The 25340-nt window shown below is 44.2% G+C and overlaps 1 protein-coding gene and 1 long non-coding RNA gene across 2 annotated transcripts; one reads left to right on the forward strand and one right to left on the reverse strand.

The window, feature by feature from the left end:
- Nucleotides 1-205: 205 nt before the first annotated feature.
- On the reverse strand, nucleotides 206-24623 carry LOC113014188 (CMP-N-acetylneuraminate-beta-galactosamide-alpha-2,3-sialyltransferase 1-like). Its single transcript, XM_026155554.2, has 8 exons — nucleotides 24349-24623; nucleotides 24004-24067; nucleotides 23357-23625; nucleotides 22012-22211; nucleotides 15219-15386; nucleotides 14827-14872; nucleotides 14262-14381; nucleotides 206-902 (listed from the first exon to the last, which is right to left on the reverse strand). The coding sequence occupies exons 3-8, from the start codon at nucleotides 23606-23608 to the stop codon at nucleotides 735-737; spliced, it is 954 nt and encodes a 317-aa protein (XP_026011339.1). The 5' UTR covers nucleotides 23609-23625; nucleotides 24004-24067; nucleotides 24349-24623; the 3' UTR covers nucleotides 206-734.
- Nucleotides 10707-12959, forward strand: LOC145423603 (uncharacterized). The gene is made up of 2 exons (XR_013904659.1): nucleotides 10707-11091; nucleotides 11189-12959. It is a non-coding gene; the product is annotated as an uncharacterized LOC145423603 (long non-coding RNA).
- Nucleotides 24624-25340: the final 717 nt, after the last annotated feature.

Below are 25340 nucleotides of genomic sequence, written 5' to 3' on the forward strand. Positions count from 1 at the left end.
CCAACTCGGGCCACCTCCAACTCTCCCACAACCCTGATGAGGATAAGCGAGAATGGATCGACGGAAAATTGGCATTCCCAAAAAGAACACAAATCAAACACACTGCTCTCAGGCACATCTGTTTATTTAAAGACTTGTTCAATCTTTATTATGGAAAGGTATGACTTGTCTTGAAAGGTATACTTGAAAGGTATCAGAATCAGAATCAGAATCAGAATACTTTATTAATCCCGAGGGAAATTAGGGTTACAGCAGGCAGCACGCTAATGGTGCATGCGCACTTACAAAGGAACCTTCTGACCATCACATTGGGGAGACATGTCAGAAAGGTAGGCTGATAGGAAAAAACAACGAAAATACACTACATGAGGTAAGAGGAGGAGGAAAAAAAACTCCACTCAGAGTTTTTTCCAGTTTTATCCAGTATGACTATCAAATGTATTCAATAACCCTTTAGCAACAAACAGCTATACTTTTCTTTTTTTTTTTTTCATGAACAAGTTACAGGGGATTATGACTGCACTTTGAATTTTGCATTGTATTTTCTATTATTTTGGAGGCAAAATGTATATAAGATTACTAGTGATAAAGTCAGATATAGATAAAGTTAGTATATAGTGGTATTTATTTTGAAGGGGGGGGCAATTACCATCACTTATTCAATTTTATAACACAGGTCTATGGTTAGATGATTTGCAACTGATAAAGACAGAAATGAAAACATGAAAAAGAAATTACCATCCTTTAAAAAAAACAATTGTCTTCTTTTTGTGTAATTTCTCTATCATTTTATATTCTTCTTCTCCTGGATGTGCTCCTGTTTTAAATTTTTTGTTTTTGAAGATTTCAAAGTAATGGCTCCAGCTTCCCCCGCTGTCTGCTCCAAACCCAAAGATAGTGACCTGGGGAAAAAAAATTGAAGTAAAGATTTAATGTATTGTTTCCACTAGGAGCATTCTATTTATTTGTTTATTCATTCATTCTTTTATATATTAACTAATAGCATTCTTAAAAGACATCATTATCTCCATGTCCTATTGAGGACATGAAGAATCTGTCTCTTAGTAGCTTGTTTAAGTTATACCACAAAGCTGACTGAGGAGTTAATGAAAATCAGCCCATAGAGCACTTTATGCATAAATGCTGTGATGACAGGGATTCTGCAAAATGAATAGGGATGGGTAGTATCTTCACTGACAGTTTTAGCGTTAATGAGAGCACTCACTGGAGTGAAGGTTCTTCTAACAGTACAACAACCCTAAGCATGCAACCAAGATAACAAAAAAGTGACTTCTTGACCACTCTGTAAATGTCCTTGAGTGGTACAGCCAGATTCCAGACTGGAACATAACTGATAATCATTGATAATTACTTGTCAGTCCTGGGATCCCCTAAGTGTCATGTTTCTGGGTCCTTTTGACCCAGGCTTTTGTTTTCTTTTTTTTCTTTTTTTTTGGTGGGGGGCGTTGTGCATTTTTGGTCATTCTGTATTATTTTTGAGTTCACTTGTATTCTATGGTTCCTAGCTTATTCTGTTCAGTATGGTTTATTAGATCTCCCCTTGTGTCTTTGTCCTCTGTCTCACCTGAATGTCTGTGTTTATACAATGTGAGCCTTGTGTCTTGTTTCCCCTCCATGTGTTTTATTCCTTCATATTTCCCTAGTCCATCATTTTTGTTCTCTCTCTCCCTCGCTCCCTCTCGGTTGCCTCTCCTCCATACTTTGATAGTCTCCCGTCAGTGTGCGTTATTTTGTGTTTGCTCTTCCCCTGTCTCTTTATGGTTATTCATGTCAGCTGTGCTTTACATGTGTTTTCACTTCCCTCATGATCCGTCTGTGTATTTATGTCCGCATCTCCCTCAGTTCCGTGTCCTCATAGCTTTGTGACTCTCCCTGTGTTTCCCTGTGTGAATGATTATTAGAATTCCCCAGTTTAGTTCTGTACAATTTTTCCTTTTTCCAGCAATAAATCCGTGTTTTTTGAGTTCACTTCCTGCTTCTGGGAGTCTGCTTTTGGGTCCTATTCCTGCCTGCACACAGCGAGTTCATGACACTGAGGCCACTTGCCCACTTTGTTGTGTTGCCTTCACCCACCAGATCTTCTCAAGGTCCAACATGTTGTGTCCATCTTGCCGATGTACTCATGGATCTTTTGTTTCATCCTAGTCAGTGGTTGTGACACTCAATAGACCTTGGTCACCTTCCCTTCTTAGGACAATGTCTCAGGTGGCTGAGTTGCAGCTTTTCCAGTGGCCTCTTCATGGTTCCTATTTACCTGTTGAAGTACCTGGTACTTGTGGCTATCCTCAGTGTCTACAATGTTCTGGTAGTGCAATTCCCTTGGTTCTGAGTAGTTTCTTTCTCTTTATTACCATCTGACAACAGTTCTTCCGTCTGAATGACATTCCAATGTCATTGTTGTACATCCAAGAGAATTGATGTCACTCCTGGCATACATGTAACACCTGTCTCATGTAGCTGTGAGTGGGGCCTGGGTCTCAAAGGTGTAATTTGCTTTTGATATTCTCTTGTTCATGCTTATAACCCAAAATATAAATCAACAAGCAACGAGACAAGCATATCAATTGAAATGCACTTCACTTTAGTGAGTGATTCCCAGTAGAAAGAAAAAAACGAAATAAAGTAAAAACATTTGAGTTTAGTGGTAAATTAATATGTAGAACTGATAAAGTGGTGTTCACTACATTTCCTTCACTATGATCAGGGGCGCACATAAGTGGTCCGCAGGTGCGCATGCGCTGTCAAAATAAAAGACGTGCACCAGATAAGAAGTTGCAACGCGCGCTTGCGTACATATAAAAAGCACTGTTTTTGTTTGCTAGAGTGGGATTTTCACGGTATATTCCGCACCACTTCTCTGTGCGTTCATCATTTGTTTGAAGCCAGCTCACCTCCTGCAACCACTTTTCCGAGAATACGTGCTTCTTTTGCGGGTTCAGACTCCTTCTGACATTTCTTTGGAAGTGGAGGAACACCAAAGTAATTGCTTAAAGGAGCTTGCTTCTTCGACATCTTTAAGTGTTCTAAACAAATGTCTGTCCTCCTCCAGAAAATCTTATGTACGCAAATGCGCGGGTAGCCCACGCACACTCAGTCCCAGACGTTCTTAAAAATAAAACCCTTGTTGCAGGCCTAAATCATGGCTGGGGTGCACTGTGGCCACTTCACTTATAAACAACCAATAAAATAAAAGGCGCATGCCAACATCGATATTCAGAGCTTCAGACAATTCAAAGGGACAGATGGGAAAAAAGGGCATCAAGGCTACCAGCAGGGTTCAGCCACGACACACAAAACCCACAGTCACACTAAATTCAAAACTCAAATCAGCAGAAGAGACCATATGAGCTTTGCTTCCATCACACTGGTAAAACGTCTGTCTCCTCCTCCTCTTGGTAGGTTACAACAGCTCCACATATGAGGTACTTTCAACCATGAAAGTAACAGCATGTTGCTAGTTTACAGACTCAAATGTCCACTCGATAGCAGTAGCTTATCTCTCCTCCCTCTCTCACACACAGTAGACCCCACAGCCCACGCCAAATCCCACCCCTTTACCTAAAACTCTTATGGATTGGCTGGGGGCACACGAGCTTTATTACATGCCTATAAAATTAAATAATATAATAAAGGACACTTCAAAATGTAAATAAGAAGGCAGTGAGTCTAAACAATACACATCACATACGTTAAACACGTGCATTCCAAACTTTTCCACTTAAAGGGTAAATGATATAAATTTTAAATAGTTTCTCTCTACATTTTAACTATTTGTCATGGTCCTGGGTCAGTGACCCAACGCTTATGATGATGATTATTATTTTTTGAGTTCTGTGTTATTTTTGGTCTGCCTTTGAGTCTGTGTCTCTGTCTGTCTATGGTGTCACCCCATCTGTTTGTGAATCTGTCTGTTTAGTTCAATGTCTTGTCTGGTTCCATGTTTCTGAGTTTCCTGTTTTATTGTGAAGGTCTGTGTCATATGTGAGTGTGCTCAGTTTACGTTTCCCCTGCCTCGTCAGCTGTGATTTCTCCCAGGTGTGTTCCCCTCCTGTCTCTCATCCCTTGATTACTGCCATCTGTGTATTTAAGCCCTGTGTTTCTCTGTGTTAGTGTCGCGTCGTACCCTCAACTAGCTGTGTGTTCTGCTTCTATGTTCCTAGTGTTTGGTCTTCTGCTCCAGTTTAGTGTTTCTTTCCAGTGTTTCAGTCCTTGGTTCCTCTGTTCTGACTTTTGGTTTTCTTTTGGTGAGTTTAGTTTGTACGAGGTTTTTCTCAGCAATAAAGCTGCGCTTTAAGTTTCACTTCCGTGTCTGAGTTCTGCATTTTGGGTCCACCACTCCTGCTTGCCTGCCACACAGCGATTCATGACACTATTAATATGCTTTCTAAAATTTAAGAACATAATGACCTGAGATCGCTTTTTCAGTAATCAAAATAAACAATTTGTTTTGGCAAAGGCTACATACAGCTTGATGTCATCCAGATTGAGTTGTTGAATAACAGTTGCACTATTCTGTAGTTGGTTTCCATAGCCAGGCTTGTTAATGAACTGGCTAAGGGGATTCGAGCTTATGCAGAACAGCAGTGGGGACAGAGCATCTCGTTGGTAAATGGCACATTTGATAAAACTTGTGCAACTGGCTTGAAGTTTGCCTATATTGTTGTTCACTACATCTCTATTTAATACACTCAGTACAGTTTTCACAATTTCTGTTGCTGGGATCTTAGCTCCACTAGCCACTGAACATTGTTGTTATAGGTTGCATCCTTCTCTCATATGCACTTCCACTTTTGTTAAATCTTCAGCCTTGGTGGGGCTGTTGTCATATTGGCAAGTGGTACATTTATATTTATATATATATATATATATATATATATATAAAACACCCAGCACGCCCCTGCGGGCGGTTTATCCTTCAAGCTCGGGTCCTCTACCAGAGGCCTGGGAGCTTGAGGGTCCTGCGCAGTATCTTAGCTGTTCCCAGGACTGCGCTCTTCTGGACAGAGATCTCTGATGTTGTTCCCGGGATCTGCTGGAGCCACTCGCCTAGCTTGGGAGTCACCGCACCTAGTGCCCCGATTACCACGGGGACCACTGTTACCTTCACCCTCCACATCCTCTCGAGCTCTTCTCTGAGCCCTTGGTATTTCTCCAGCTTCTCGTGTTCCTTCTTCCTGATATTGCTGTCATTCGGAACCGCTACATCGATCACTACGGCCGTCTTCTTCTGTTTGTCTACCACCACTATGTCCGGTTGGTTAGCCACCACCATTTTGTCCGTCTGTATCTGGAAGTCCCACAGGATCTTAGCTCGGTCATTCTCCACCACCCTTGGGGGCATCTCCCATTTTGACCTCGGGACTTCCAGTTTATACTTAGCACAGATGTTCCTGTACACTATGCCGGCCACTTGGTTATGGCGTTCCATGTATGCCTTGCCTGCTAGCATCTTGCACCCTGCTGTTATGTGCTGGATTGTCTCTGGGGCATCTTTACACAGCCTGCACCTGGGGTCTTGCCTAGTGTGATAGACCCCAGCCTCTATGGATCTTGTGCTCAGAGCTTGTTCTTGTGCTGCCATGATTAGTGCCTCTGTGCTGTCTTTCAGTCCAGCTTTGTCCAGCCACTGGTAGGATTTCTGGATATCAGCCACCTCCTCTATCTGCCGGTGGTACACACACACACACACACACACACACACACACACACACACACACACACATATATATATATATATATATATATATATATATATATATATATATATATATATATATATATATATATATATCATGGCCTAAACCAATCATGAAGGCGCTGCTTAGAGTAGCTAAACGTGCCACTAAAGCACCGCAGCACCGACTCCGTGCTGCTGCTGTTCGATCAATTTATCTGTCACGCACGTGTCTCTGCACAGATGTGCAGAAAAGGGAAATGGCGTTGGGAATTCCCACAATAATCCAATAGCGCACATCGATGCTTGCACATTCAACATGCCAATGTTCCGCCATGAAAATCCTAGGTCGCATTGGTGCGACCAGCCGTTCAAGTAAAAAAAAAAAAAAAAATTCTCTGCAACTCTGAAAGTCTCTGTGTGGTCAACAACAGACACACATTACGCCAATGTCGTCGTCTAAACCAATTAGAGATAGTCAAGGGCAGAACCTCTTAGATGTCCATGCCCAAGGTAAAATGTTCAGATATTGAAATGTTCAGTTCGAAGCATTTGAGGTACTTCTAATTTTGACTTCCTTTTTACTTTATATATCTTGAGATATTTTAAGTTTAAATTTCCGCTCAATGAAGCACTTTAAGCACAATTTAGCTGTATGCTAAAAGACAACCCCACACCATAATGTTCCGACATCCAAACTTCACAGTTGATATGATGTTTTTGGGTGATATGCAGTAACATTTGACCTCCAAACATGGTGTGTATTATGGCATCGAAAAAGTTTAATTCTGGTCTTATCTGACCAGACTATATTCCCCTTGTCATGGTTCTGGATCATTGGATCCAGTATTTTGAGTTTATGGTGTTTTTCCAAATTCTTTTTTGTTGTAATGTTTTAGTTTTATATTATTTAGTATTGAGTTAGTCTTCGTATTGCTGCTATGTTTAGTTATATTTCGGTTTCCATGTTGTCTTTTCGATGTGTCTTGTCTCCCCTTCCTGTTTACATGTTTCTCTTCCCGTGTTTTGTTACGTTTTCCTTTTTCTGTCATGTGCGTTCATGTATGCTGCTGCTCTCTCTCCTTCGCCTTCTCTCTCTCTCACTCCTTCTCTGTCTCATCATCCATAATAGTTTCTGTGTTTCCCTTTTTGTCTCCTCCCTTTGTTTCCCCAGTCTGTCTCGTTCCCCTGTGGATTCCTTCTTCCCAGCCTGTGTTTAGCCATTAATTCTTAGTCTCTGTCTTAGTGTTCCCTGTTTTACTTTGACGGTGTTGCATCCTTTGTTAGTGTGTTCAGTTTTGTTTCCTCCTGTCTTGTCATTATTATATTTATTTTCCCCAGCTGTGGTCCCCATGTGTTTCCTCTTCCCTAGTCATCCTCTTGTGTATGTTGTAAGCTGTCATTCATTCATTGTCAAGTTGTTCATTTGTTTCATGCAATGTCCCAGGTATCTATGTTCAGGTTTCATGTTTAAAATTCCAGTGTTCTAGTATTTAGTTTGTCCAGTTTAGTTTTATTCTTATCCATTTTTTAATCTTCTTACTCTATTTATATTTATATTGTATCCCGTTCTTATTTATTTTATCATTTTACCGTGTATATAGCCTATTGTGGCATATCTCCAGTGTTTCCTCGGAGGGGCCTCTCTGCACTGGGGCTGTGATCGACCGTGGCTGCTGGGTCTCTGGGGGTCCTCTCAGCCTGGCTGGGGGGCTCCTTTGCCTCCCTTCTGCTGTGTGCCCAGCCTGGAAGCTGTGGTCCCGGTGCAGATGGCTCCCTGTTATAGTGTTTCCTCACTTGGCTCATGTGAACCCTGCCCAATTTTTACTCTTTAAGTGTGCGCGCGCGTGTGTGTGTGTGTGGGGGGGGGGGATATGTGTGTATGGTCTGTGAAGGTTCTCAGTCATCCAGGTCATCGTAGTCAAAGGAGCTTGCAAAGAAAAGCGTCTGGACTTCTTTAAGTTACTTGAAGACGTTTCACCTCTCATCCGAGAAGCTTCTTCAGTTCTAAGGTCAAATGGTGGAGAGTCCCAGATATAAACCTAGTGGGAGTGACCCCCCACAGAGGGACAAAAGGACCCCCTGATGATCCTCTAATCGCCTGAGCCAAGGTGTGAAACTGGGTGTGGGTCCCAATCAGCCAGAGTTTCGGGTGTGTTCATTGTGAAACCTGGCCCCACCTTATCATGCGAATTCCTGAGGTCAGATGGCCCAGGATGTGAGTGGGCGTTAAGGCGTCTGAGAAGGGATCTCAAAACTGGATTATAGATGGCAGAGAGTTGGTGTCGTAAACCCCCACCTCTGTTCAAAGATGGTCGCTCACAGTGGACATAGATGGCTTCTTTCACTCCTCTTTCAAACCATCTGTCCTCTCTGTCCAAAATGTGAACATTGGCATCCTCGAAAGAGTCTCCTTTATCCTTAAGATGCAGATGGACTGCTGAGTCTTGTCCTGTGGAGGTGGCTCTTCTGTGTTGTGCCATGCGCTTGTGAAGTGGCTGTTTGGTCTCTCCAATGTAGAGGTCTGGGCATTCCTCGCTGCACTGTACAGCATACACCACATTGTTAAGTCTGTGTTTTGGCATTTTGTCTTTCGGGTGAACCAGTTTCTGCCTGAGCGTGTTGCTGGGTCTGAAATACTCTGGGATGTCATGCTTGGAGAAAACTCTCCTGAGTTTTTCTGATACACCGGCTGCATAGGGGATGACAATGTTGTTGCGTCTGTCCTTCTTATCCTCCCTCGCTGGTGTCTGGTCTTCTTTTCTGTGCCTCTTTGCTGACTTTAAGAACGCCCATTTAGGATAGCCGCACGTTTTGGGACTCTCCACCATTTGACCTTAGAACTGAAGAAGCTTCTCGGATGAGAGGTGAAACGTCTTCAAGTAACTTAAAGAAGTCCAGATGCTTTTCTTTGCAAGCTCCTTTGATATGTGTGTATTCACATCATTTATGTTAATGAGAGTGTGGGGAGTGATTTGGAGGGTGGGGTGGGCTGCTTTTAACTATGTAAAGCACTTTGTGCTACATTTTTTGTATGAAAAGTGCTTTAAAAAATAAAGATTGATTGATTGATTGATTGTTTGACACGTTGGTAATGGGACACCTTTTTTATAGTTTACGAGTTGGAACTGAACCAGCTGATTTTAATTTGCACTAAGTGGCAGGATTTACAGTTACTGATAGATTTTAGCTGGTATCATGACTTAATGATTTTTTTTTTAATAGAGCTGGCAGAATTTCAAGAAAATTTTTTCACTTTGTCATTATATTGTGCATATTGTGTGTGAAATTCTGAAAAATGAGTTTGGAACAATAACAAATGAAGGGCTGTGATACTTCCCAAACAGCCTGTATATTTTGGTATGAAAATAATGTTTTAATGTTTAGATTGAGTTAATGTTAATTTTCAATGTTTAAGTGATCATCATACTTGTTACTTTAGCAGACCTAGTGCCTACAGATTATATTCAGACATTTAAATATATTCAGCCAACTGTTAGATTTTAAATAAAATATTTTAGTAGAACTGAAAAATATATACATCAAACATAAACTAAGGAAATTTCTGAATGTAGTAACCCTTGATTTTTAAATGTCAACTTAATTTTATTTATATAATACATTTAAATGGTAAATGGCCTGTATTTGTATAGCGCTTTACTAGTCCCTAAGGGCCCCAAAGCGCTTTACATATTCAGTCATCCACCCATTCACGCACACATTCACACACTGGTGATGGCAAGCTACATTGTAGCTACAGCCACCCTGGGGCGCACTTACAGAGGCGAGGCTGCCGGACACTGGTGGACTCTGACCCCCACCAGTAGGCAACGGGTGAAGTGTCTTCCCCAATGACACAAGATCGCCCATTTAAACAAAACCTGACACAAAAATTGTTTTTCAGGCAAACAAACACATTCAGCTCAAAAATCATGTTACACTGTTCTTGCCAAGTTAAAACTAATTGTTGAATCTGGTTGACTCCAACACTGGCCCTGTATTTAGCATTGAATCAATACCAAGTGTAGTGGCGGCACTCCATCTCTATTTCACTCTTCTGTACCACCTTTAGGAGTCAGTCTGGCAACATGCATTTGAAACGCGAGCAAGTCCAGGTACTTTTCTTGCAAAAAAGATGTTTATTGAAACTTTTAATTTACATGGCAAGACTCGGTCAAAAAACTGTGTTGCTTCCAGCTTATCCGACTCCCCAACTACGTAATTACAGTGTGCCGGAAGCCCAAAATACTAAAAAGTGCATTAGAATGTCGCACTTTTATATTCTATACCTTTAACAAAACAGTTTTTTGAAATTAACTAGAAATTATATTACTAATATCAAACGTATAATGTATATTTCTCATCTAATCATTTTACCAGTACCAATAAAATTAACCTTTAACACTAGAATTACTGAGCCTCTTTTTTTTCCTGGTACAAGTCCCTACTACTAGATCTATTAGCCCTGCGCAAATTTGCGTAAATCCCCTGAACCTACCGGTAAGACCTCCTAGAATTACTGACTTTTTTATTTTCTGGTGGATGTCCTGAGGTGTTAATCACCCCTGCTGAAATTTTCACAGGTCATCAGCTCGATTCTCCTCCTGTTTTTGTTGTGCAAACCACCCATTATCTTTGAGGCCTGGAAGATTTGCATTTGTTCACTCAGAGTAGCTCAGATCCAAGGTAAGAGAAAAATCTGTGTTACAACCCTACAATGGAGCTGAAGGCCTCTCAGCAGAGTACTAGGAGGTGTTAGGTTCAGGGAATTTACGCAAATTTGCGCAGGGTTAGTAAAAATTCAAATTTTTTATTTGTCACACACACACAACCATACACAGTATGACATGGGGGTGAAATGCATGTATATGTATGTATGCATGAAATAAATGTAGTAGCTCCATTGTTCTCCTGCTTTTGTTGTGCAAAACACCCTCCCCCAACCAGGAGAGATTTGTGTATGTGTAGGAGTGGCATTGCTTGACTACAGCACAGTACTGTGCATAAAAGCAGACCGACCAGGAGGGAGAATCATTTCTTCTTCGCATTTCTGAGAACGCACATCAGGATGGCCTCCGTATCACTGCCATGCAGGAATAACCTATCGGCGCAACATCCTTGGGCCTTGCTTCAGGAAATGGACGAAGCAGATTCTGATGGAGGAGAGGTTTCATTTGTCCAGCAGGCCACTGATACCTCCTCAGAAGAATCTGAAAAGGAGACGGAAGAACCCAACATGCCTCCTCGGAAGAGGCCCCCCTGGTACTGGGAAGCCCTGTCTGAGCCAGACGGCAAAAGAAGGCACTGCGTGGGTAGAGGAGGACAATGGAATGCCCAGTACAGGAGCAAATCGCTCGTGCTTCACTGCGCAAGCTGGACCCACAGAGTCTGCTAAGGTTTGTCATTGCCATATTACATATGATATTTATATAAACCCATTTAGAGTGAGGTTCATGTAAATTTACCATTCTCTATTTGTTTATCTTCCAACAGCGTGAAATTACATGTGTGCTCCAAAGCTTCCTTTGCCTGTTAGACGTGGGAATGCTGCACACCATCAGAGAGTGTACGGTATACCGTACACTCTCTGTAGCAACCATCTGGCCTCACGGTAACCTTTGTACACAACTGCGAATTAGCTCCTGTGGTTCGCCAGCAGTGAACTGTTCCAAAAAATACAGCTTATCTTGATCGTTATCAGTCTTTTGCTCTACTGCTTGTTCGAAGGCTCTTATGAAGGCCTTATACTGTAGTGCATCACCTTTAAAAACAGGAATGTCCTTTGATGGCAACTGAGCCAGCTGCTGCTGTTTCACAAGTAACTCAGTGATTACATTCTGTTTCTGCATGACTGACAATACATCATCACTTCTGTTAACGTGACCATTAAGCCCATGAGTGGAGACTGGATGTGGTACCTGTGAGTTTTGCACTTGTGAATTAGCGTGACTACTCACATCATCTTGTTGTGGGAGCATTATGCCAACTCTTTCCTTTTTAACTCCTCGACCTTGGGATCTTTGTATTGACACATAACTGCTCAGACCATCTTCAGATCTTTCACATTCTTTGAGCACCTTTAATTTTGCTTGACTTTCTGCTAATGCAGTCTCCAACTCTAACTCTTCTTTTTCCGCTTTGACTCTTGCTGTTTCAAACTCAAGATGTTGCCTAATCCTGGCCAACTCTAACTCAGGTTCTTGCTTTTTCTTCAATGCTGCGGCTCTTTCCAGCAAGGCTGCGTGTTCTGCCTCCTGTTTAGCACGAGTGGAGGAAACTCTAGATGTTGTAGATGCTTGGCTGACTTGAGACCCACGCGAGCTATGAACTGCATCCTTTCTAGCTCCAACCTGTGATGCGCTGTCATCTGGGTTAACAGCTTCCTCCAAGCCAACTGTAACGTGCTCCTGCTGCTCAGCTTCATTTGGAATCATATGCTTATGATCCTCTGCTATCCATTTCTTTGTTGTTTTCATAAACTCTCTTATTGATGCCATTTTGGGCTCAAACCAATTGTCCTGGTCAAATATTTTTTCTTCTTCAGACAAAAGGCTCATAACCTGGTTATTGTGACTTTGAAACTCATTCAGAGCCTATGCAAAGTTACTTTCCACCCTTTCTTTCAAATTTTGAAGGTTCTGAGCATCACTCATCATTATCTTTATCTCCTTTATTTTGCCTGTGATTGTTCCTAATGTTCGTCTTCTTAAAGCAATACATCTTTGTAATTTTTCTTCCAAAGCCTTCTCTGTTAACTTACATGTTCTTCCCACCTCTCTTTCATCTGCCATCTTATAAGTTGCAGGGGTTTATTGGCTCAAGTTGCATGCACTATTTGTCTTCTGCTTAAAATTTTTAATAGACATAGTGTAAACCAGCTTCATAACATGCCAAAAACTCCACATTGACTGTATCTGTCACGGTTTTGGGTCCGTTGGACCCGGTATTTTGAGTTTATTATGTTTTGGTTTAATTTTGCATCATGGATTGTTTTCTTGTTCTCTTGTTGTGGTTGTGATTATTATTATTACAGTTTCATGTTTCTGTTATCCATGTTTTAGGAATTGTGGTTTCATGTATAGTTCAGTTCCATGTGTCATTTTCTGTCTCTCTGTGTTGAGTCCGTGTCTCTGAGTTGTGATTCATGTTTCCTGTTTTATTGTGAAAGCCTTAACTAGAAATTATATTCTTAACATCAAACATGTATATTTCTCCTCTAATCATTTTACCAGTACTAATAAAATTAACCTTTAATTGGCTCTTACATCAGGTATGGCATTTTTACACATTGCTATCCAAGAGTTATGTAAAACTACTTTCAGCTGTTCTGTTGACACAAGCGGGTAGGCTCTACATGTTCGATTTGGCAATACTTTTAACACTTCATGGTACCACCTTTAACCCTTTACAGCCGATCGGAGCGGGCACGCTCTGTTTTGCGTAACTATTTTAAAATCCCAGTAGCACTGCAACCACGTAAGCTAGGGCAATAATTTTTTTTGCATATGAAACTGGAGAAGTTGTACTTACATCTTATGCCATTAGCTTGCCCTAGGTCACGGTTTCCTTCCACATAAAGCTTTGCAAAAACTGCATAAAAAGCGCTTGATGGAACAAAAACATAATATTCCAGAAACACGCTTTACCGATTCGATCAGCTGTTCATAACACTTCCTACGTTGGAACAGACGTCAGCGCGAACTTTTGCATTTCCGCCATTACCTGCCCGGAACCGGAAGTGACGTCATTTTCGCGGAAATGTAGTCTTTTTTACTATCAGGGCCTCAGGGCCTATACTCGTCTTTTTAAAAGTTATCTTTGACTTTATGACTTTCTGTGTCGTTTCTGGGATGCTTAGGACTCATATTGCACTGCTGGAGATAGTTTATTTTGATGCATATGCTGCTTTTTTGCAAATTTGCAGTATAATATTTATTTTCGTTTTTCCTGCAGTGTATAAAAATTGGTGTATTTCAAAAATAAAACTATGAAGACACTCAAAATAAATTTCCTGTGGTGGGAAACTATTTTGTGCAACTTTTTTGTATTTACAGTTTTGAGGGATAAGCCTCTTAAATTTCTCTAACTACAAGTATATGTTAAAAAAGCAAAAACGATTTTCAATTTTTTTGTAGTTTATTGCACTTTTTTGCAATTTATGTAATTACTATGCACTTAATGAATACATATTATTAAAATCTGGGCTATAATGGTTGTATTGATGTATAGCAACTTGAAATGCTCCCAAAAATGGCTCCACAGCAGGTAAAAATATAATATAAGCTCTGGTGGACTTGGTTCTATGGTAGGTCTTAAAGGGTTAAACACAACCCATGTGTCTTTAGCTAGAGTAGTTGCTGCCTTTGGTTTGCAGGTAAATGTGTCAACCATCAGATGTCCACTCTTCTTGACTCTTCTTGAAATAACCATAGATTTCTGTTTTAGTCATGTAGTCATCTAAGGCAGACTTTTCTCAACTTTGCTGGTAAATCAGTGTTTCTCAGTGTTTAACTACCACCACTGTCAGTCAGATGCATAATGTACAAATTGTTTAAAGTGAACATACCTCATCACACATCACTAGGCTGAGAACCACAGCAAGAAAGCCAGTGGATGGATAAGCACCCTTCTTTCCCAGCCATACTTGATGAACATATTTCATGAAAGCCGGATGGAGGATCCAGATCTATTATGAATCAGACATAGCCTTAAATCTGAGTTTTATGAACTATTACTTTCTGCAATGAATTCACAAAATACTTTACATTAGCACGACTGTAGCTAAAAGAAGCCAGTATTTGTTTTTGGTGGTATGGCTTTGACTATTGACCTGCATGACCTTCCAGGCACATAAATGCCAAGTATGAGAGATTGGGAAAACCATAACAATACCTAATACAGAGCAGAGTAAACAGTAAATACTGCAACAAAGAAAAAGCTGAGGTGCAGGTGACTTGTGAAATGGCTTGCACATCTGTAGCAATACTGGATATGCTAAATCAGGTTAATAGTAAAACCTACTGTATATGAGATTATCCAGTTCAGTGTGTAAAATCAGCTGACTTTGTTTCCTGCCTGAATTAATGGTAGCTTATATGCCAGTTTTGTTCATGTAAACCTAAAATACTCACCAAATCTTTGTTAGCTATCTTCTTTACGTTTGGAGCACCATTTTCCCTGTTAAAAAGATGAAATGAACTGATTACATAAATAAATGCTAATAATTACCTAAGACTAGCACATCACAACAAAAGATTAAGTTGTTCATATAACAATTCATATAACTTTCTGCACTTTTTGCTGTTTAAAAAAAGAAAGGCTGACCTCTGATGGGTTGTCTCAAAAACTGTTTTGTTTAATTTGGTTGTTCTAACAACAAAACAAAAAAAAACTATACTGCATTTTTCCGTACAATTAGCTAAAACTATGTTGCAAACCAGTTAAAATCTGATATTCAGAGCAAAACAGTTGCAATACAATTTCTGGCAACATAGGTTTTAAGACAGTAGCCCTTTTAGCCTACCCTCGATTTAAGTCCTTCATGAGCCACAAAAAGTCATGTGTTTTGAAAGGAAAAAACAAGAGATGAGTGGTATTGTCCAGTCTAGTAGAACTCTCTGGATACATGACATGATGAGTTGTTTTGGTTCCAACATCTGTTTCATAGCCTTTGGTACGCCCCCGATTGATTCTAAATAATACAGAAGGATACATATTTAGCACACATTTTTGCATTTTAGATACATGAATATACATAGACTTATATTATATTGTGGCGAGCTCAGACAAGGAGGAGACGGAGGTATCGTTTGGTCTTGCTTCCCGTGAGCTAGCCAGGGAGCACAGCCGTTTATTCACATTTTCAGAAGAACACTGCCGCTAGCTAACTGCTCAGCGCGGCAACAACAACAACAACACAGGGCGCCCTCTGACCCCCGAAGGACACACCGTCGCAGCGAGAGGGCGTCACCTGTCACTATGGCAACATAAACAAAACATAACTGTACAAACAGAACCCCGAACAGCCCTGACCCGCTACATAGCCCCCACCTAAGGGGTCAGTCGTCCCCGACGACCCCATCACCCCACACAAAGTCCTGCAAATGTCCAGGTGCCTTCTTTTGGCCATGCGGTGCCACCATCATCTCCTGCTGGAGTGAGCGGTCAGTACGGTGAGAGCCTGTCCCGGTGCAACACCACCATGCACCCCGGGCCCGGCATGCGGATACGGTACACCACGTCTGTTAGCCGCTCCACAACCTCTGCTGGCCCTTGCCAGTGACTGCAGAGTTTGGGGGACACTCCTCTCTTGCGAACTGGGCAGTACACCCAAACCTTGTCGCCAGGCATGAAACCCCCCCTCGGCACTTGGTGTCGTAGGCTCTTTTCTGTCGTACTCCGGCGCTGGCCTAGGCCTGGCGGGTGTAGTCATGAACCACCTGCAGCCGCTCCCTGAGCCTCCTGTAGTAGTCCATCTCTGGCCCACCATCAATCTCCGGCTCGGGGGGGGACCCGAACACCAGATCCACAGGCGTCCGGAGCTCCCGTCCAAATATCAGAGCGGCAGGTGTACACTAGCTGGACTCCTGCACCGCAGTCCGATACGACCAAAGGACCAGGGGCAGATGTCGGTCCCAATCTCGCTGGTGGCGGCTGGTGAGAATGGCGAGCTGGGTGGCCAGTGTGCGGTTGAAGCGCTCAACCAAGCCATCGCTTTGTGGGTGGAGCGGTGTGGTTCTCGTTTTCTCCACCCCCAGTCGCCGGCAGATCTCCCCGAAGACCTTCGATTCAAAGTTATGCCCCTGGTCACTGTGGAGCTCAGCCGGGACCCCAAAACGGGTGAACATCTCCTCCACCAGCTTCTCGGCCGTCGTCGTTGCGCTCTGGTCCAGCACCGCGTAGGCCTCTGGCCACTTCGTGAAATAGTCCATAGCCACCAACACATACCGGTTCCCTGACTCTGTGACGGGGAAAGGCCCTAGGACGTCCACTCCCACTCTTTCCATTGGGGCCTGTTAAATTATAATATTATTTTATGCCATGTTATACCCCTAATTAAAGATTGTGAATTATTATGTAGTTTTAGTTTGCAGTATTCTCCTGAATTAGAAGAAGCGGATAACTATTGCATTAGTTAAACTGATTTGCATTACATTAGACTGCTGATTTATTGTGGATGAATGATATTGTTTTATGATGTTATAAGAAATACTGTTTGCAGAAAGTCATCGCCTTATTTGTCTGATTAGAAGAGAACAGAGCATGCTGGAGTTTTCTGCCCCATCTCAGCAGGAGCAGATAAACAGGGAGCCAAGGTCGTAACCTAGGCGCCGTGTGAGAGAAAAGCATGTGAATGTTTAGGCTTTTATGATAAGGTGGGGGCACCAGAGGCTATAAGAGTTTGATTAATGCTCCACCATTTTGAGATCTGAGGCTGTCTGCATACAGTGTCCATCTCCCACGTGTGTGACTATTAAAATCATCGTTTGACTTAACCCGGCCGGACCAGTGTTGTTATTGTGGTTTTTTCTCTTGTCTCCATCCCCAATGTTTGAACTCGTAACAGGCCCCCACCAGGTACTGCTGAAGGGGGGCAGTGGAGCGTTGAGTTGGGCCCTTCTGTGCCGTGCAGGTGTCACAGCAGTGCACATGAAGTTCCACATCCCGTCGACAGCCAGGCCAGTAGAACCGTCCCCTGAGGCGGCGGAGAGTTTTGGCGTTCCCATAGTGTCCTGCCCCCACCGAGCCGTGGACCAGCTCAAGCACCTGTGACCGCAGCGACCGAGGCACCAACAGCTGCAGGAGATCTCTGCCCTGACCGGGGGCCCGCCATCTCCGGTACAGGAGGCCGTCGTGGGTCTCCAGATTGTTGTGCTGAGAGTAGTAGGCTTTCACCTCGGGCTCCGGTCCCGACACCCCCGTCCAGGCGGGGCGTTGCGCCGCCTCCAGCCAGGCCCCCACCTGAACCAACGTCGCGTCGGCCTCCTGCTCCCGCTTCAGCTGCTGCGTTGTCAATGGGAGCCACCCCCCTCATCCGGCTGTGGCCTGAGCAGTAGCCACCCCCAGCACCTCCTGGGCCCGCTCTTCCTGTCGCAGGCAGTAGCGGCACTCGACGGCTACGCAGGGCCGTCTGGAGAGGGCATCAGCTTTGCCATGCTGTCGACCTGGCCGATGCTGGATCTCGAAGTCATAGCCCTGAAGGAACTCCAGCCAGCGGGCCACCTGCCGTTCTGGGTGTTTGAAATTCAGGAGCCAAGTCAGAGATGCATGGTCAGTGCGCAGGAGGAACCGGCAGCCATGCAGATATGGCTGGAAGTGCCGCACCGCTAGCACTACGGCCAGCAGCTCCCGCCGGGTCACGCAGTAGTTCCTCTCGGCTCGCCCCAAGGCCCGACTGAAGTACGCCACCACCCGTTCTCCAGCCTCGTCCTGCTGGGAAAGGACCCCCGACCCCTGCATTGCTAGCATCAGTGTCCACAATGAAAGGTTGCTGGGCGTCGGGGTAGGCCAGGACTGGGGCTCTGGTGAGGGCCTCCTTCAGCTGTGCAAAAGCCGCAGCACAGTTTGTGTCTGTGTGTGCCTGTATGTCTGTGTCTATATGTCAGGTTGGGTATCAGACGCCACCTCTCTGGGGACACCTCAGGCCCTCCAAGGTTTGGAGGCCTATCTCCACCCACCACCACTTCCCCTGCCGGTGGCGGACTCCCTCAGGTGTCGGTGTGTTGGTGGTTCTTTGTGTCTGGGGGTGGGCGTCCGGGTACACACCGGCTCACTCCTTGGCGGCCGCTTGTCGGGGCCTGGGGCCTGGGGCTCGCTCGGGCCCCTTTGGAGGTGGGGTGCCCCCGGCCTCTCGGCCTAGGGCTCGGTCACTCAGGCGCAGCTGGGGGCCGGCGGAGCTCACGGGCGCGTCACTGCAACTCCCCCTGACTTCTGCTCCGCGGCTGCTGGGCGAGCCCTCATCTGGGACTCTCCTCAGCTCTTACTGGGACAGTGGCGCGGCTGCCCCTCTGTTGGTCTTCCATGGTCTCTTGTGTTCTGGGGGCCTCTGGATGTCTGGAGTTTTGATCTCCTCCATACCCGCTTCACACCCTGGAGGACGGGGCTGTGGCCCCCCCACACTCCCTAGCAGATCATTACATGGAGAAACCTTTGGAATGCAAGCATGCTGATCCACACAGGTATGCACACATGGGTATTCACAGACGCAGACTAAAGCTTTCTTGGCTGCTGCCTCAAAGCACACTGTGCGCTGTCTATCTTGCGTGCTGCACAATATCGTTTATTACTTAGTAAATACTGACATCTATGACTAGCTAGTTTATTGTGATGGTGCTTTGTTTTCTCTATTATTATGTTGCTCTTTGTTGTTTGCTGTCTCCTCTGTTTGTTTTTGTTTGTTTGTTTGTTTGTTTGTTTTTCTCCATACAGGTGACCCAGGAGTTTTTTTTTTTTTTTTTTTGTCTCTCTTCCCCCCCCTTCTCACCGTCTCTTCTCCCCTTTGGTTTTCTTTCTTTCTCTCCCCCTCTCTCTCTCATTCATTCCCCCTGTCCTATTTATTAAAAAAAAAAAAAAAAAAATGACAAAGGATGAACTGAAGCTCTGCCATCACGTAATGTCGCATACTGCTGTTTCTGATGTCATTTAAGAAAAAAAAAAAAAAAAAAAAAAAAGCCGCAGCACAGGCATCCCCCCAGCCAAACAGCTGTCCCTTGTCAGTCAGGCGGTGGAGGGGGTTGGTCATTGTCGCGAACCCTTTGATGAACCGACGGTAGTAGGAGGCTAGGCCCAGGAAGCTCCGCAGTTCTTGGACGTTCGAGGGAGTCGGCCAGTCCCTGACCGCAGCCACTTTTGCGGGGTCAGTGGCGACACCTCGAGCGCTGATCACATGGCCCAAGAACGTGTTCTCTCTCGCCAACAGGCGGCATTTTGCGGGGTTGAGCCGCAGCCCAGATCGTCAGATGGCACTCAAGACCTCGCTCAGGTGAGACAGTGCACTGTCGAAGTCACCACCGTGCACCAACAGGTCATCCAGGTACACAACGCAGCGGCTACGAGGGATATCCACGAGCACCCTCTCCATCAGCCTCTCAAACGTCGCTGGCGCATTGCAGAGCCCAAATGGCATGACCCTGAACTGCCACAGCCCCTGTCCAATGGTGAATGCCGTCTTAGGCCTTGCGTCGGGGGCTAGCTCCACCTGCCAGTAACCGCTGCGTAGGTCGAGGGAGCTGAACCAACTGGAGCCGGTAACGTAATCTAGGGCCTCGTCGATCCGTGGCAGCGGGTACGAGTCCTTCTTGGTGACTGCATTGAGACGGCGAAAGTCCACGCAGAACCTCGGGCTGCCATCCTTCTTCCCCACCAGAACCACGGGTGCCGCCCATGGGCTATTGGACGGCTCGATTACCCCAGTCGCAGCCATCTCACGGATCTTCTCTTCCGCTACCTGCTGTTTCGAGAGGGGCAGCCGGTGTGGGCGCAGACGGATCCGAAATCTGCTGAGCGGCAGCTGCGAGACGCCTGTCTCGTCTGGTCCCCGCTCCCTGCTTTTGACCGCGCTGGAGAGCAAAAGTCTCTGCGCCAAGAGTAATAGCCAGCTTTGCGGTGTCGACGCAGGCCCCCCAGTGGCTCAGCAAATCCAGGCCAATGATGCGCTGGTCTTGAATGTCGGCGAGCCAGAAGTCGTGCACCAGCTCTAGACCCTTCACTCGGATCCGCAACGGTTTCTTCCCCCGCATAACAGTTTTCTCCCCCGTCACTGTCATCAGCTGGGTGTCTGTGGGCAACCAACCCTTCACCAGTGGCCCGGATGTTTCAGGGAGCACGCCAGGTCGTATCAGGGAAATGGTAGACCCCGTGTCCACCAGGGCCTGGCATGGCTGGTCCTCAACACAGCAGCTCAGGTAGAGTCCGTTGAGGTGCCCAACTCGGCCCACCACTGTGCATCGTCCTTGGAGGGGGGCAGGAAGATGGAGCAGTGGTCCCCTCGCTACACCGCTCCCTCCTCGTTTTCCTGAGGCTGCATAGTTCCGGTCTTCGGGGCTGGTGCTGGGCAGTCACGCGCCACGTAGCCAGGCTCATCGCACCGGTAGCAGCGGTCGGTTGGTCGACGAGGACGCCTCCGGGGCACCGAGGGTTGCAGCTGGGACATCTCGGCAACCTCCCCCTCCCCGTCGCAGTCTGCGGCTCTGATTTGGGGGTAGTTTGGGGAGGGCGCCTGCTGGTTAGGTCGCGAGGTGAGCACCGGCTCGGCCCTTTCAGCCTCACGAAGCGCCTCACGGAGGGTCTGAGGCATGGCCAGGCGGACGTGTTGGCGTAGTCGCTCTGGGAAAAGTCCTCGCAAAAAAGCATGCAGGCTAAGCTCACGGGCCGCTGCTGGAAACTCCGGGTAGCCACGACGAGCATACAGCAACACGTCTGCTGCAAAGGTGCCCAGGCTCTCTCCGGTTGGTTAGCTGCTCTCTGCTCTGATCAGTGGAGTGCCGCTGCCCGAATCGCCTCTCGAGTGCCGCGGTGAGGGCCCAGAGCTCATGCTGCTCTGCCGGGGCTAGGTCAAGGAGTATCTGCAGTGCTTCTCCCTCTAATGCTAGCGCTAGGTGTGTAGCAGTCTCCTCTTCGCTCCAGCCACTATGTCTGGCGGCTAGCCGCACTTGTGAGAGGTAGGGCTCTAACGGGGTTAGCCCGTTGTATTTCGGTACCTTAACTGGGGTGGTAGGCATAACTGCTCGCGGTTGGGGGCTCGGCGTGTGGGTCGACAGAGGTAGCCCATGAAGCATTGCACTAGCATCTGTCGCGATGGGCCGCCACCGCGGTGTGCTCGCACCATCGGAACCCGTCGGAGGACTTAGATGGCCGCTCACATCCTCTCTCTTCCATCGCCAGTTTACCAAGCAGGGAATGTTGTCCTCGACGGCTTGCTCCAGCCTCTGAATGTCTCTCTCCATTACGGCGAGGGTGAGCCATCCCACTTCTGACACCAATGTGGCGAGCTCAGACAAGGAGGAGACGGAGGTATCGTTTGGTCTTGCTTCCCGTGAGCTATCCAGGGAGCACAGCCGTTTATTCAGAAGAACACTGCCGCTAGCTAACTGCTCAGCGCGGCAACAACAACAACAACACAGGGCGCCCTCTGACCCCCGAAGGACACACCGTCGCAGTGAGAGGGCGTCACCTGTCACTATGGCAACATAAACAAAACAAACAGAACCCCGAACAGCCCTGACCCGCTACAATATTATATTATATTATATTATATTTTTCGTCTCGCAAGAACATTGTTTACATTAGATTTTGTGTTTGTGTTAAATGATTATTACCTTATTACGGTATCATGGAAATCAATCAGAGGTCCATAATGCGATCCTCTCAAATTTCCAGAATTCCCCACCACGGCACAACTCCTGCAGTGATCAGGACGAGGTTCTCCAATATCTGCAATTGGTGTTATTGTCTGAAATAGCCTCTCTAGAGTTTTATTGTACAAAGTCAAGTTTTGAAGTCTTGCCCCCTGTAAGTTCTGACAAAGAGGAGAAAGTTATTGAAAAAAAATCAAACTTCCCCACAGAACAAAAATACTATAGGATTTCCCAATGATTACAAGTTCATGAGTCACCAGTAAGTCTGGCAAAGATCCTTTCAAACATACACTCCTCTTGATTAAGCTCACAGTTAGATCTTGTCTAAATGCCCACCCCTGTGACTTTTTCCATATCAGCATCAATATTATGATGCACCATTTACAACAACTGTGAAAGATCACTGAAGCTCAAGAGTAAAAAATGTATACTAATTTAGGCAAAAATCTTTTTAGGCCTGAAGTTTATTTCAGTACTTTCATTTGGTATTTAGAATTGTTCTGAAAAGTTTAAGACTGATCTGCAAGATACAACATCAGGATTAATCTGTAAGTTTATTCAAGCATATGAGTTATGCACATTTATGCAATGATAGATTATGAACAGTACTTACACAAACATATTTTTTTGTCTTTCAATTCAGATAGAGTCACAGTTTTACCTCAGAGCTCTAAGTTATCATTAGTGAGAACCTCAACCCCTGGGCCTGAACGCTACCCCTTTCTTGAGAGAAACAAAAAAATACTCATTGCTATATTAAGCCATTTCTTTTGACAGAAGTTATATCCAGAAACACTCCATAAAAGGTTGCAGACCAAAACAATTACCTCACTGATTGTCTTACTGATGAGTGGGAATTCACTCACATGCTATTTTGCCCCATTTAGTAAATCTGGCCCTTTAAAGAAAATGCCAACAATCCAGTTTTATGCGTAGGGAGGCGCTTTCATATTGTGATATTGCGACTTTCACTAAAGGAACTAAAAAGGTTTTCCAGAACTTGTCATTGCCAGTAAATGATAAGGATTTTACCATTCTTCAGGTAGAAATACAGGAGGATGAAGAGTGCAGTATATTTAAAAAAAAAAAAAAAAAGATAGTACAAGGTGCTTTAAATTTGTGTAGTTTGTTTACTTAAACAATAGAGGAATATTTGTGCTTTTTTTTGGATGGAGGTAGACCATGTCATTTAACAGCAGCAATATGTTGTTAAATGTCATGACATACTTGAATAATAATAATACCTTTAACATCACCACAGAAGCCAAAAAAGTGATATGTTGATATGTTGTTTTTTATTATTTACCTTCCACCAGAGGAAGTCTTTCTCTGAAGGTATATGTTTCTGTGACAGAAAGGGTTCAGGAGCTTCACTGATGATGTCATTAAACCAAGGATCACTGTCTCTTAGACATTTCTGACAGCCACAAAGACTCGGCTCGCGATGACAGAAGGTATATCCAGAAAAACTCCATAAAAGATTGGAGACCAAAACAATTGCTGTGATACTCAGTAGCGGGAAAATGCTAACTCTGGATCTTCCCCATTTGAAATACATATTGGCAGAGTTCCAATCTGAGAACAAATACATGTATGAATGTGAAAAATAGGACTAAGCCTTTAGAATACAGTAATAGAAACAATAACTCTTTACTTATAAATATTTATAGTTTGCAGCATATTAAGAGCATTGCACTGGAATGCACAAAATCGGATAAGCATAAAAAGTTGGTTTGTGTCCTCTTATATTCATGGCATTTGAACAGATAGCATTTACCAGCATAAATCACCTCCCACATTATTAGTTCATGTAAGTAACAAGATCTGTTGTTTGAAGTTGAATAAAACAGTATGACACCCAACAGAATGGAAAACACAGTACAAAATATTTCTAGATCTTGGTCAGATTCTGCATTTGCATGAACTGTTTATCTCATTGTTTTCTCTGCTTACCTCTGTTGCTGTTGAAAAACTCCTGTTCAGTTAAACTTTCATTGTGGTTCTGGTGCTGATTAACCTAAAATGAAGTAACATAGCAACAAAAACAACACAATGATTAAAAAGCAAAACAACTCAAAATGGCACTCATTAAAATTATCCCATTTGCTTCTGAAGAATTTGACTACACAATATGAGGCCACTCTATTTGAGGCAGAACAAGATAAATTGCTAAACTGTTTGAAAAAATAGGAAAAAAAGAAATCTGGGAAATGCATACTAAATAAATGCAAACACACTTCAGAGGTTCGCTACAGATTAGTGTGAGATAAGACAGAGTGTAAATTTAATGCATCTTACCAAAAACACATCAAAAAACCAGGAATATGAGTCAAGAAGAACTTGTAGGATATATCTATTAAGCTATCCATGTAGCTATCAAGTAATGAGCAACTGCTCAGTGGGAGAGGGAGGGAGTGGTTGTTGACTATGTGCAAATAACTATAGAGGTTGTGTCTGACTTGTGCATTGCCACACAGAGAAGTTGTGGCACTAAATTGTATTTTATTATGACAACCCACAAAACCGACACACATGCAAACACATAGATATACATAAATACCTTTAAATATATATTCTATCCGGTTGTTCAGTGATGACGCGACAAATCCTACTTCCAGGTCTAAAGTAGTGTGCGTTTAATATGGCTTTTAGAATAGAATAGAGAATAGCCTTTATTGTCATTGTACAGAGTACAACGAAATTGGAGTGCCACTCCCTTGGTGCAAGTTTCAATAATAAATATAAATGTAAAATATAAAAAGTACAAAAAAAACCAATCGTAAGTACTCAAACAATAGTATGTACAATATATACAGGATAGCAGCATTAATATAATGACAGTATGAATAGCAGCATAATATAATGACAGTGACGGTATGGAATAGGTTCAATTGTTTTTGTGCTTATTTACTACGGTGATAGCTCTGGGAAAGAAGCTATCCCTGAATCTGTTTGTCCTGGTTTTATGTGACCTGTACCGTCGGCCTGACGGTAATAGTTCAAACAGTTGGTTGCTGGGGTGAGAGTGGTCCTTGATGATATTGCCAGCTCTGCTGAGGTACCGAGAGTTTGCAGTGACCTCCAGGCTGGGCAGAGAGCAGTTGTGTTGTTAACATGTTTAATGTTATGTATTTTCTTCTATTTGATCTCAAAAAGCTCCTAAAACAGTGAGTGATCCCTGTTGACCTCCCTCGGCTTTTATTACCACTAATCATTTATTTAAGCTCAGTTTTTAAAACCTTAGGATGTAACTACAGCCCAGCCCATGCAGCAGTATATGAATGACTAAC

This window comes from Astatotilapia calliptera, chromosome 22 (assembly GCF_964374335.1).
Source record: "Astatotilapia calliptera chromosome 22, fAstCal68.1, whole genome shotgun sequence".
In the NCBI taxonomy this organism is placed as follows: Eukaryota; Metazoa; Chordata; class Actinopteri; order Cichliformes; family Cichlidae; genus Astatotilapia; species Astatotilapia calliptera.

What these genes read in the sequence shown, in the direction of transcription:
- LOC113014188 (XM_026155554.2), bottom strand. Translation starts at nt 23,608, where the DNA reads ATGTATTTCAAATGGGGAAGATCCAGAGTTAGCATTTTCCCGCTACTG. An exon ending in AAGACTTCCTCTGGTGGAAG is followed by an intron (nt 22,212 to 23,356) that starts GTAAATAATAAA and finishes CCTCTTTGTCAG; the next exon opens with AACTTACAGGGGGCAAGACT. An exon ending in AGATAGCTAACAAAGATTTG is followed by an intron (nt 14,382 to 14,826) that starts GTGAGTATTTTA and finishes GATTCATAATAG; the next exon opens with ATCTGGATCCTCCATCCGGC.